This window comes from Phaseolus vulgaris, chromosome 8 (genome assembly GCF_000499845.2).
Source record: "Phaseolus vulgaris cultivar G19833 chromosome 8, P. vulgaris v2.0, whole genome shotgun sequence".
Lineage (NCBI taxonomy): Eukaryota > Viridiplantae > Streptophyta > Magnoliopsida > Fabales > Fabaceae > Phaseolus > Phaseolus vulgaris.
In genome coordinates, this window is record NC_023752.2 from 4,100,809 (window position 1) to 4,114,734 (window position 13,926).

At 30.5% G+C, this 13,926-nt stretch overlaps 1 protein-coding gene across 1 annotated transcript; it reads right to left on the reverse strand.

The window, feature by feature from the left end:
• Positions 1 to 9,452: 9,452 nt before the first annotated feature.
• On the reverse strand, positions 9,453 to 10,909 carry LOC137825865 (phospholipase A(1) DAD1, chloroplastic-like). Its single transcript, XM_068631658.1, has one exon. It carries the CDS (start codon positions 10,830 to 10,832, stop codon positions 9,546 to 9,548), a length of 1,287 nt encoding a protein of 428 aa, XP_068487759.1. The 5' UTR covers positions 10,833 to 10,909; the 3' UTR covers positions 9,453 to 9,545.
• Positions 10,910 to 13,926: the final 3,017 nt, after the last annotated feature.

The window sequence follows — 13,926 nt, forward strand, 5'->3', positions numbered from 1 at the left end:
TTAAAAACAAATTACATTGGTTCTAACCCATAAACTAAAGGTCCTCTCAGGTCAAATCAGAGAGATAAACAAAAATAAAGTACAGTTTCATTATAACAATAAAGACAAATTGAACACTAATCTTAATCTTAATCCATGTTCCTGAAGCAATAGTAAGTAAGTACAGAGAACCACATTGAAGTTAAAAGGAACATCTTCAAACATAATATTACTATGATAATTTATATAAATTATTAAGATGTGAGTGTCTAATACATGTTTAAAAATAATGGATTTTCTTTAAATGAAAATATTGGTGATTAAAAATAATAATCACTACAAAAAAAATAATTAAATAATTGAATATAAACTAATTTTAGAAAAAAAAAACAATTAGTTACTATAATGACTCAATTATAAATTATTTTAGAGATTAAAATAATTTTTGTTTATAAATTAGTTTCTATTATTCTTAAATAGTTTTTAAATTTGTATCTAATTAACTATCAATATTTTAATAGAAACTAATTTAGAAAGCAATTTTTTTTAGTCTCTCAAATGTTCTCTAATTTAGTTACTATAACAATTAATTATTTTTTTTTCTAAAATTGATTTTTATTCAATAATTTTCTTGTAATGAAGTAAAAAAATTAAGTATTTATGTAATTATGAATATTCTAACATGTGTTCTATTTATGAGAGTTTGTTACCTATCACAATCCTTTATTATCTTCTATGTAAGGAGAGAAATAGTTCCAATAACGCTGGAAAAATCATATAAGGAATCAATTTACGCGTGGAACAACAAATTCAAATGGAGTATACATATATAAACCTAACATTGATCACACAAACAATATAAATTAAGGATATATTTATTTGAAGATATAAAGATTATATTACATAAAGATTATCTCCTATGAAAAATACACAATAATTGTCAATTTATGAAGACATGTAAAGACAAATACTAGATAATCAAGATATCAAAAATACAATGCATGCTTCTTGATTTATGAGCTCTTCAATCTAATAGTTTTCTGTAATTTGTTACGACAGTATATAAAACTTTTTGTATTATTTACCTTGTAAAGTTAGTAATTTGTATTTAGTCTACATCTCCCTTTAAAATATTAAAATAAATTATTAAATAAAATTAATTTTGAAAATCAAAATAATTAGTTATTATTTGATTAAATTAGAACTATTTTATAAACTAAAAAATTATTGATATTTAAAATAATTTTTATTATTAATAAAAATTTAAGAAAATAGTTTCTAAATTAGTAACTAATAATTAGTTACTAAAGTTTTAACTACTTAATACTTTATATTTTAAATTAATTTCTATTAGTCTTTTAGAGACTAATTTATAATCTAAAATATTAGTAACTAATATTTTAATAATTTTCTTTCTTCTAACAAACATTTCTTATTTTGTACCCAGGATTGACATTGAATTCTAAATCTTAGAGGGAATTAATAAAGAATAACCAAAAATATTATGTACTTTTATTCTAATTAAGAGTCGTCTATGTACTCGTTTCTAATACAATTTATTTTTTTATTGTAAAACTTTTTATATTTTTACGTTAAAGAGAATTGAACATAATTCAAAAGTTGTAGGTGAATCGTATAAATGATTGTATTGTTTTATTAAGATAAACTAGAGGTATTAAGCAATCTTGCTATGAGATAGAAAAATTGAGGCTTTCTTCTAAACTTTTCCTAATACTTCATAATTCACATGACTTATGTGTGAAATAAAATAAAGTTTAACTTAATATAAAAAAAAATATCATTTTAAATTTCATAATAATCAACTCATATATAATTGTGTTTTGAATTACATTGTTCATAAGACAATACTATCTTGGTAATGAAAAAGTAAAACACATAAAATATTCTCCCTTGAAACAATATGTTCATTTGCACACATTAATTTGAATAGCCAACCTATCAAGCATGATCCTCCAAAATAATGCAAGCACCTTTGAGAAGAAGACTGTAATATTCCTTTTTTTAGATGTAGACAACTTTGGTTTTTATATGGAACTATATGCCTCCAAAAATGTCAAGATGGTGTAAAAAAAATAATATATCTTTCTCATGTGTGTCCTACTTGTTGATATACATGTTTTTTCATCAATCCAAAGATATCAAAATTATTAAAAAATATATAAAAATGATAGGTCATTTATTAAATTTCAAGAGATGTAAATATAAATCTGTTTAGAGAGTTTTTTTATAAGTACCTTTAGAAGATAAAAAAAAAATTGAAACCAATTTTAACAAGTTAAAAATAGATTAGGTATAAAAGTTCATTTACACAAACTTTTTCATAAGCAATTTTAGAAGAAAATTTGGAATGAGTTTATTTATAAGTAATTAGCTTATTCATAAACTTGTAGAAGTTTATACATTTTTTCTAATTATTACTTTTTTAGTTTCTGAATAAATTAATTTTAACTTAAAAAAAAAAATTATTGTATCATTTTATTTTTTTCTTCTAAAAATACGTGTGGATAAAGTCACTTATACAAAATATATTTTACAGGAAATTTTTACATTGGTTATTTAATAAATAAATGTATAATAAAATGTCATAAAAAAACCTATAACTTTTCCAATTTTTTACAATATTTACAAGTTTATAAATTCTTTATTACATTTCTACACATCACAAAATAACACAACTATGTTAATATAACATTTAAAACACATAAATTGATTATAACTCACTAGTTATTTTATAAGTTATTATTATAAAATTTATTTATATATTATAATTATTGTTTAATGTATTTTTAATAATTTAAAATAAATAATACTTCTAAATAAGTAATAACTTTAAAGTAGTTAATTCGACTCAACTATTCATACTTTTTTATATTTACAAATATCATATATTTATACTAACTTAAGCGTTATATAATTTTTTTGGAGTAAATCTCTCATTTTTTGTTGTAATCAGTTAATACAAAAAATTGGATCCAGGTATAACTCATCTCTTCTCCATATCGAAACTCTCCAAATTCAGTTTTACTAAAAATAACATTAATCTAACTCAATCCAATTTAATTTAATCTTTTAAGATTTGAATATTGGACATGAGGTTTACATATTCTACTCAAGACTAACCAATCCTAATCAAAATTATTAAATAATATTAACTATTAACAAAAGTAATAATAATATGATTATTATTCTATTAACTAAATGAGTATTTTTATAATATAATATTATTTAAACATTACATAATATAGTTTATTTAAAAAAGTATTCTAAAAAAATAATAAAAAATGTTATGAAATTATAAAATTTAACCAAATAAATATAAAAACTTATGATCCTATTTATCCCATTTAATTCAATCTAATCAAGATTAAATTATATTAGATGGTACCTAGAGAATTATATAAAAATTTGACACAATATAAGGTGAGATTCTTTTATTAAATTGGATTATGAGTTTGTTGATCGTGTTTTTTTTATCAGCAAAGAATAAATAAATAAAATAAGGTACTTCAGGGTACCCCAACCCTTATACAAAAATCTCAAATCAAGTTTCCTAACACCAAACCAGTTAGGGATCCAACACATCAACCATATTAACATGCCAGATCAAGATACAAGGGCTCAACAAACACAATTACATCAACCCTCCAAAGGAATCACATTCTCAAAACAGGACACAACAATCCAACAACTAAACCAGATCTTTGCCAACAAACAGAAGTACGCCAAACATCCAAGTGTCAAAACCAACAAATCAACCCTACGAGGAGGATACAGAAACCAAAGAACCGGCACAAAGCACATCACGACTTCCAAATTTGGACAAATGTTGTTAAACGCGAATCACCAAACATCAATCTCTCAAAACTCATACAACATAATGATTTCAATACCAATCCGAGTAAGATAACTCAATCAATCTTTCCTTTACTGTAACCCAAGATCAAAATCATCAATCTGACCCTGTCAGGAAGAAACAGAAGCCAATAAAACCTGCACAAAACACACCACAACTTCCAAACCTAGACAAAACATTAAACATGAATCACCAAACATCAATCTCTCAAATAACTCATACAATATATGTATACCTTATGTTTCATACCAACTTCTTTGAATACCATGTTTATCTAAATAATGTAATTAAAAATAATTAGGGATTGTTTAGTTTGAGATTTTTTAAATTTTAATTGTAAAATTGCCACGTGATTTTTACTTTATATTTCATTTCCAAAAGTTTCAATAAAAACAACAATTAAAAGCTACTAGTATTTTCATTATTGATTACAGATTTTTGAAATAAAGGAAACTGGCCACTAGCTTTCATTCATTTATAAAAAAAAGTGAAATCACACAAATGGTAATGAGAACAATGTTAAGAACAAACCAAAATCTCTCCATTTTTTTTAATAAAGTAAATGCGTCGTTATCTAAAATCCAATCATGAAGGATACAAGGAGAAGTGAAAAATCACTATTTTTTTTTACCAAACTTAAATATTGAAATTGACAAAAATAAACAAACAAAGGTGTTCTTGTATGAGGAGGGCAACAATGGATATAATATCAATACCTGAAAATTTAAGAAAAAATAACTTGTGTTAGATGAATAAGACATCGATATTTTATTTTGTTTGATTGGCAAAGAATGAATATAATAAAAAAGAGTATTTTAGGAATATTTCAAACCCTCGTACCAAAAAGAAAGGGGCTAGTGAGCCACCATTTACAAAAAACACTAAAAAAACTAAACAAAAATACCTATGCAAAAATATTACACTACACACCCTAGGGTCTAACAAAAGGAGCTAACCCCATCAAGAATTGTTCACAACCCCACCTGTTATGAACAAAATGAGTCAACAGATGTGTTGTCTTAGAGATGTCTAACATAAAAACAAAACTTTCACAAAGTAAAGTCATGCATTGTTCCAACCTCTAATGTATGCTCCATCAGAGTTAGTTTATCTAAAACATAATTTGTAATTTAACATCATAAAAACTCATCCTCTACGTCTATGCTTAGAGATATGCCTTGTGCATCAGTTGTTTTTTCCTTCAAAATAGCAAAATCACACCTTCCCTTAGACATGATACCAGATTAAAGAAGAAATTAAGTCACTTATATAGCAAGAATAAACAAGACAACCATGAAAACTTCTTTTAAAATTTGTGGGGGTCATATCAGTCACTTATCCCCCTACTGGTCTATATACCTAGGGCACTGTATTAAACATTAGTATCTTGATCAGTTGCAAGCCTTCAAAGTCCAGAATTTTGCTACATTTCCACATATTTACAGCCTCTGACAGAATAAGCATTTCTCCCTTTTCACTTTCTTTCCTGCAAAGCATAACCTTGCAAATACATTTTCCAGCCAGTTAACACAGGACAAAAGCATAACATACAAAAAGCTGACATAAAAGTACCCAAAACAATTTAGTTATTTGATAAAGGTAGACACTTATGCAACAATTTCAAAATTGATTTCAATTAAAAACCCAAATGCAATTTCAGTAACAAAACATACTACACAGGTTGAACCTTAAAGCCTATAAAATCATAACAACAACAAAATATGACATTGTGTCTAATAGACACCATTATTGCCTCAAAATTGAGTTTTTGTGGCTACTCCAAAGACCATAGAAGACAACACTACCCATATTAACAATTCTTTCCTAAGTGCTTGTTAGATACCTTTTAGGAATTAAGAAGGACAAAGATTCCAGTCAGTACAAGAGTAACAAATCTAGGAAGTTTGTTTTTTTATCCAAGTCCAAGATTTCAGTTGAGCCATATAAAAAATCTCCTTTGTATCTACCCTCCCTTCTTAAAAAAAGTACATTGTTTTTATGCTCCTAAATGCTCCAAATTATTACAATCCAAAGATTTTTTTTTCGTACTAGATTTTGTTTTTGATTTAAATAGAAGAGGTGGAACTGTAGAAAATGTTGCATTAAATTGTAGTGTTGGATAGTTTGGATGCCTATCCACATACCACAAACTGCCCAGACTTTACACAATATATCATAGGACAAAAACATATGGTGGACAGTTTTCAGGTGTTTTAGGCATATGGAGAAATTTTAGTACTTAGCAGCACCCCTCTTCTAACTAAGTTTGTTCTTGTCGGAACCTTCCCTTTCATAACCCCCCACGCCAATGTTTGGACATTAGGTAAAACATTAACCGACTAGAATATACCAAAATCAGTGGACCTAATCATTGTATTACTGCTATTAAGATATGTATATGCATATTTCACTAGGTAAATCCCTTGATTTTCTTCCAACCATAATCGTCTATCCTGACTATCTAAATTCAAATTTACCGCATTAATCATATCTAATAATTGCAGTTCTTGTGAGGTCTCCCAAAAAAAATTGCTCTTTCTTCAAATTAGCAACCAGTCTCAACCCCTTTCCCTCCTAACAATTATGTCTCAAACTATTTTGTATTGAAAATTAGATATAGAATACAAACTAATGAATATATACATAAGTAAAGAACCTCCCAACCAATTATCCTCCCCAAAACGAACTTTGTTTCTTGTCCCACCTTCCACCCTATATTCCTATCAAACCAATAGTCTTATTCAACTATTTTTATTAAATCTTTCCACCACCAAAATTTCCAAATAAAACATCAATATATTACTTTATAGTTCAAAGGATGACACATTGGAACATTTTTTTTTGCATGATCATTCTTGACATGATATACATCATTTATTACTATATGGACTTATATACTATTCTACCAAATTCTATGAGAGCACTCTACATGCAACACTTGGTCTAGGAGAAGGAGATATTTTTTTCTTATCACTACAAGAAAATTATTAAATAAAAATCAATTTTAGAGATAAAAAATAATTAGTTGCTATAGTGACTAAATTAGAGACCATTTTATAGACTAAAATAATTTTTTGTTTCTAAATTAGTTTCTATTATTTTAAATAGTTTCTAAATTGGTATCTAATTAGCTACCAAATTTAGAATCTAAATAATTGGTAGTTAAAACTTTGGTAACTAATTAGATATCAATTTAGAAATTATTTAATAATAATAGGAACTAATTTAGAAACCAAAAATTATTTTAGTCTCTAAAATGTTCTCTAATTTAGTCACTATTTTTTGTTTTTAAAATTAGTTTTGATTTAATAATTTTTTTTTAGTGTATATGTGGTATAATGAGTTTGATAGAGAAATAACTTTTGCAATGATGCTATTATAGTGAGATTTTGCATCATTATTGATTTTTTTTATTAACAATACCTAACTAGGTGTAAGTGATATTAGAGGTATTAAACCCACATCATTATTGAATGTGATCGATAATATATATAAAACTATTCTTTCAACATGAGTGTTTGTATCCTAGGCTAAAAGATTGTTAAATAATGTGTTTTGGGGAATAAAATTACGTGGAGGAATAATATGTGTGGGTTACAGTGAGATCATTTTGGAAAACGTCTATCAGGTAAGGTAGAGATTGTTTTGTGCTAAACTATTTTCATGTTACATTACATTTATAATTGAGTAACCTCTGTAGAAGATTTTTTTTTTTTTTTTGGATACACTTAGTATCACTATAGAAAATATATTTTATTCCCCCTTTGAAAAAAATAACAATACCTCCCATTAAATAATTTTTTTAATGTAATCCCAGTTTCTACACACTTTAAACTTTGCATTATCTACATATGTAGGCAGTAAATAAATAAAAAATATTATCCTATTAAGAAGAATATATCAATTGAGAATGGGCAAAGAAAATGGTTCCTCGTCATTGCTTCAAAGAGCTAGGAAGAAACGACGTCTTAGAAAAGAAATAATGACAAATACAATAGTGTGTATCAAGACTTTATTATATATATCTCATTGTGCGTAAGAGCCTAACACTTGTGTTCAAACTTACATTATCTAGAGTGGGTTTCTTATTTTTTTTACATAAACTAATTCCAATTCAAAATAATTATGTGCTAATTGACTTGCGAATTATCCAAGACTAGTTGATTTGCATTTTAAGAAAATTTATTGACAACCATTGAACCTGAGTCAGAGTCAATGTCAAATCAATCCTTTTAAATTTCTGTTTTATCATATAATTGTGTTTCTCATTTCTTTCTTCTTTATAAACTATATGCTACAATGACATCCACAAACTTGATTTAGTTTTTATCACAATTACTAAAAATGTTTTTTATTTTCTTTTCTTTTTAAATAAATTATATGTTTTCACACTGACCTAATATAAGTTTGACAAGTTAGCATCAGAAGGAAAGGGACTGAGCAATCCATGAGTTTGTTAACCAATGAAAGCAACTGTTCTTTTGTAACTAAATTTTCAACCACTTTTTGACTCCAAGTTGTGATATATGCAATGTATGTGATCATTGACTTGCCATAATATACATATTGGTGAAGCTAGGATTCCAGTGATGCTTTGAGTTCATGCACACTACCTTTGGAGAAAAATGATTTGAACTACACGAAAGGACTAACTAAATAATCCTAGTTCTTTTTTATTCCGTTTTGTTTGTTTATCATTGAAACGGTGACGTGGTATCAACTATGAACCGAAGAAGCTAGAACCAAAATTGAAAACTGTGCATTGGCAACATGCTTTTCCATCTTCTTGGATATGATTGAGACGGGTACTAAGGGTGGCAATGGCGTGATGATGCAGAAAGATATGGGGATGAAAATGTGCTACAAATCTATCTAACTAAAATACGAAGGGGTTGAAAGGATAAATAGATAATGTTGTAAAAAAAATTTGGGGAATGTTTCTTGTGCGCTTGGTTTCCTTATAGGTAAGAGCAATTGTTTTTGTGATCGGAGATTATTCAAATGTATTACTTACACGGAAACATGTTTGCATTATTAACCTTCACGTATTGGAAGTAGCTTTCGTTAGCAACTTGAAGTGGACATTGCGAGCGAAAACCTTAATGGTGGAAAGCACGCATGCTCTCTACTTAGAACTCAAAAATACACCAATTGGGGCAATCTAATGGGGCCTTCCTTACCAATTATGTGCTCACTCACAACTTTCGTTTCGTATAACTATTTTATTAGTTCCTCATTCTGCCTTTTCTTTTTTCAGCCAATTTGTTCCACACCACTCTTTTCATATTTTTCTTCTATCTTTTTTTATTGCATTATTATAACTTTCAAATATCTGCAAATTACCATATGCATGCTCTGTCAAATAATGCACTACCCTTCTACCGCACCAAACTATTACTTTCTTCTTTCTAAGTTCGGTTGCCTATAATATAAAGGACAAAACCTTAACAATATGTCTAATAACTCGTTCAATCCCACATTCCCAAAATTAAAGCCCTGCAATGGAATATGAAAACTGTCAAACCAAACAAGATTCCACGTGTCACTAATTTACTTTCCTTGCTCTATCTTTTCTCAAAAAAAAAATCAATTCGAGCTGCTATTCACAGACTTTTGTACAGAGTTTAATAAAATGAAAATAGATTTAAAATAAATTAAATATACAATAAAGTTTTCAGAAAATTTGTGAAGCTCAATGGTGAAGAAACCTCTTGGCAGTGGCTCTAAAGGGACATGTGGAACTGACAAAGCCGTCAACAAGATGCAGATAGATGTTCAAATCGTGACACGTGGCAATGTTGATTCCCCTGAGGTACGGAGAATCCCTGCTACAAAGGCGAAGCTCCTCCCCAATCTCGGAGTACAACAACCACTGTACCTCTTCCACGCGCTTCCGCATCCATTTCTGAAAACTAGCCACGTGGGCACCTCCCATGCCTCCCACGTCACCGTCTTTTTTCTCCACGTCATCAAACACAAATCCCGGTATCTTGGTTATAACATCGTCCGAGTTCACTATCCGCAACACCTTAGACCCCTGCTCCTCCAGCCGCCGCCGAAAGCTCCGGTTTCCCACGCGGGGGCCGCCGAAGGAGATCGCCGTCACATGCGGTGGCCGGGGAAAACTGTTTTTTATGTCATACGCGGTTAGAGTCGCCAATGCCGCCCCCAAACTATGCCCAGTGATGGTCAAACTCAAGTTTTCTCCTTCGTAAGTTTTAAGGAGGCGAGCAATCTCTGTTCTCACCATATCTTGCAGGCTCATAAACGAAGGGTTGTTACTCACCTTTGACGTGTACAAACTGAGGAACCCACTTTCCACCATGGCTCCATTTTCTTCAATACTGCATGGCTCTGCTTCCCTGATCCCAGTTGAGTTAGATGGAATCACGTTTGTCAGAGTGGCTCGAAGATTCTCGAGCCACTCAAGACACGTGGTGGTACCTCTGAATGCGATAACAATGTCTCTTCGACCCAGTCGTTTGATCTCTTCTTTGTTTTGACACACTGCTACGTACCCAATGTAGCTTGATTGTGTTGCCACCCAACTCGGTGCTTTGTCCACCCAACTAGGTAGTTTGATCCCCGAGGTTGCACGTAGGTGTTTGGTTACCTTGTAACCGGTGTTGTGTAACCCGCACCGTTCCAAGTGCGTGCTCTTTGGAAACTTGCATGTGGCGTAGTTAGGGGAGGAAGGGTCGAACTCGAAGGACTTATACGCGGCCTCAACGAATTGGCCATAGCGGAGAATCTCGGCGCGAAGGTTCTCGTCCAAGGGGTCTAACAAACCATTCCAATTGTTCACTCCTTGGTATTCCTTCCATTTCTTTCCAACTTTGTTGGTCAATGACGACGATGATCGTAACTGGGGCATGTTTGTGTTAATCATTTTCTCCATTTTTTGTACGGGTTTGGTTGATTGAAGGAGGGTTGTGCAGCGTGGTCGAATGAAGGTTGGAGCGTGGTGAAGAGTTCTCATCAGTGACACTACTGAGTGAGAATGAGGGAAAGACAGGGAGGGGAATGAAGTTTTGTGCGCTGTGTTGGTATGGTTTGGAAGGGAAATTTATAGGTGAGAGAATAGTTGAGAATGGGAATGGTGCATTTACCGTATATGAGTGCCAGTTTTCGTAGAAATAAAAAGAGTGTGTTTGTGTGTGTCATATACGTTGAATTGTTTTTTTTTTTTTTTCTTTTGGTATTTTTTATTATATCTAGAAAACCTTATAGATCTTGGTTACGTAGAGCCATTTGGGTACGACCACGTTTGCAAAAGCTCCAGCTTTGTTGTGCTGAGGAAATTAATGGCCAATGTCTCACAGAGAGAGAGAGAGAGAGAGAAAGGATGTTTTGAAATGGTATCGATTTTTGGCGGAAAAGATTCTTGAATCCTGTTTTCTGAGATGACTTTGTACTGTAATAATTGATACAAATGTTTAATTAAGTTATAATTTTCTTTTGGAAATTGAGGTTCAGGTTTTGGGCAGACTAATTGCTAGGTTAATGTCATTTGCATACAATAAATTTTCATGAAAAAAGAAACTTTGGTAGCAGCGCTTAAGTCGCTTACTTGGGTGAACCAATCATGCAAGTTTTTTTCATCACTCTTGGTCCCATTTTATGACCTTGTCCTGCGAGGATAAATGAGATGGGACCAACATCTTGAGCGATTTAGCCAATCATACAGCTGTGATATTTCATTGGGTCCCTTTTCTGTCCTTAGTTTATAAATTAGTATTATTCGGCCATCTTATATGCACTTTTTTTAACTTTTACAAGTTCTGACCCGTGCAAGAGAAGCATAGATTTAAGGTATTAAATAAACAGTCTGTCAGTAAAAATGTATCACAAGCCCAATGTGCACTCAGGAGGATCAAAAGTGCCATATTGTCATTTAACTTTGCTATTATCAACCCAAATTATGCTTACACCCTGAGTCTAACAAAATTTCACTTCATCCTCTTAATTTATGAAACAATATACTGTTATACTTCCATCGCTTCTTATATGCAGAGTATTATTTGAAAAAGAAAATATAGCGCTGGGTACTAATCCGTAAGAAATTAGAGAGATAATAAAAGAAACTAATCCATAAACTAAGAAATTAGAGAGATAATAAAAGAAAAACAATCTACAAAGTCATCTAAAACTTGGTTAGATCTATGGTCAACAAGTAAGAAATATGTATTGCAAGTGATAAGAGATGTCTTGTAGAATTGCTTACTAGTGTTGAGATATAAACAAATTGATTGGGATCCTTAGAACCTTTATATTCATAAACACATGGTTAGAACATAAAGGTTGTAATGAACTTTTCAAATGACTATGGCTAAAACATATGGAGTACAAGAGCTATAAGAGGTGGAAGGAGAAATTAAAACAAACTAAATGAAGGTTTAAGGAGTGGAACACTCAAATTTTTGGTAATTTAGATAGTAAGATGAAAGAGTTGAGGTCACAGATTAGAAAACTTGATGAGAAGGATGATCTCTGTGAGTTGAGTAATCAAGGAAATGATTTTAGAAGAGAACTTATGGTTGAGATGAGTCTTTTGGAATTTAAAAAAGAAACTTTAAACCAACAAAAGGCTAGAAAAAAGTGACTGCAATTAGGGGACTCTAACTCTAAGTATTAACATTCAATAATAAAATGCAGGAGAACAAGAAATGCACTTCATGAACATAAAATAGATGGGATGTGGTGTGAAGACTTGGGAAGGATAAAGAGAGAAGTCAATAAGTATTTCCAAGGTAGATTTTGTGAGAATGTTGAAAGTAAGGTGAAGTTGGATGAGTGAGGCTTAATTAAATATCACAGATTCAAAATAGGGATTTAACTGCTGAAATTACAAAATTAGAAATAAAATAAGTCATATGTATGGAATTCTAGGAGCAATAAGAGTCATGGACCAAATTTTAGTTGTATAAAGAGTAAATGGAGTACAAATAAACAAGTTTTGATTGAGTTCATAAAGAAATTCCACGAAAAGGGGGAAATTTCACTTGGATGCAATACATCTTTTGTCACTTTCGTTCCAAAGTATGAGAACCCCAAGTTTTAGAAGATTTTATACCGATTTCAATAATTAGTTGCTTTTACAAAAAAAAATCAAAAATTCTAGCCAATAAATTAAAGAAAGTCCTTCCAAATGTCATTAATTTTTCACAATCTACTCTTCTTGAGGGTATTAGATTGTTAGATAGTATAACTATGGCTATAATGGATAATGAATTGTGTGAAGTCAACCTTAATTTTTTGTACTTATCAATGGAAGCATCATAGAGGAGTTTACACTTGTTATGAGATTGAGACAAGGGGATCAATTGACTCCCTTCTTGTTCCTCATAGCTACAAAGGGCATTGCAGGAGTTGTTAGACATGCAACAAGTAAAAACATGATTAAAAGAATTAGAGTGGGGTAGAAAGGGATATAGGTTGGTTTTTTGGAGTATGTAGACGATACAATATTCATTTATGAGGAAAATGTGAGTAGTATTGTTACGATTAAGAGCATTCTCAGATGTTTTCAATTGACTTCGGACTTCGGGTAAACTTCTTTAAAACTAAAATTGGAAGAATCGGAATACAGCATAAGGATCTTCAAAATGACTCTAGGCTTATGAATCACAGTGTCATGAGCATTCCATTAAAATATATGGATCTTTGGGTAGGTGGTAATCATAAACAAGTAACCTTTTGGGAACTTCTACTCAATAAGTTTAGAAAAAAACTAGCTTCCATGAAAGGGTAATACTTATCATTTACATGTAGGATATGCCTCATCAAAGTTGTTCTCACTGCTGTACCATGTACTATATGTCTTTTTTCAAGATGCCACAAAAGGAACCAAATGAAAAAAAATCCAACTAAATTTTTTCTAGGATTGGGGTGGTGAAAATAGGAAGATTTCATAGGTGAACTAGGGGGACATTTGTACTAGTAGTGAAGAGTGGGATAAGGGGTTAGAGATTTAAAAAACTTTAATTTGGTTGTGTTAACAAAATGGAAGTGAGGTTGGGTTTAAATGGTAGGGATATTTAGAAAAAAAATTATAGACTCAAAATATGATGGGT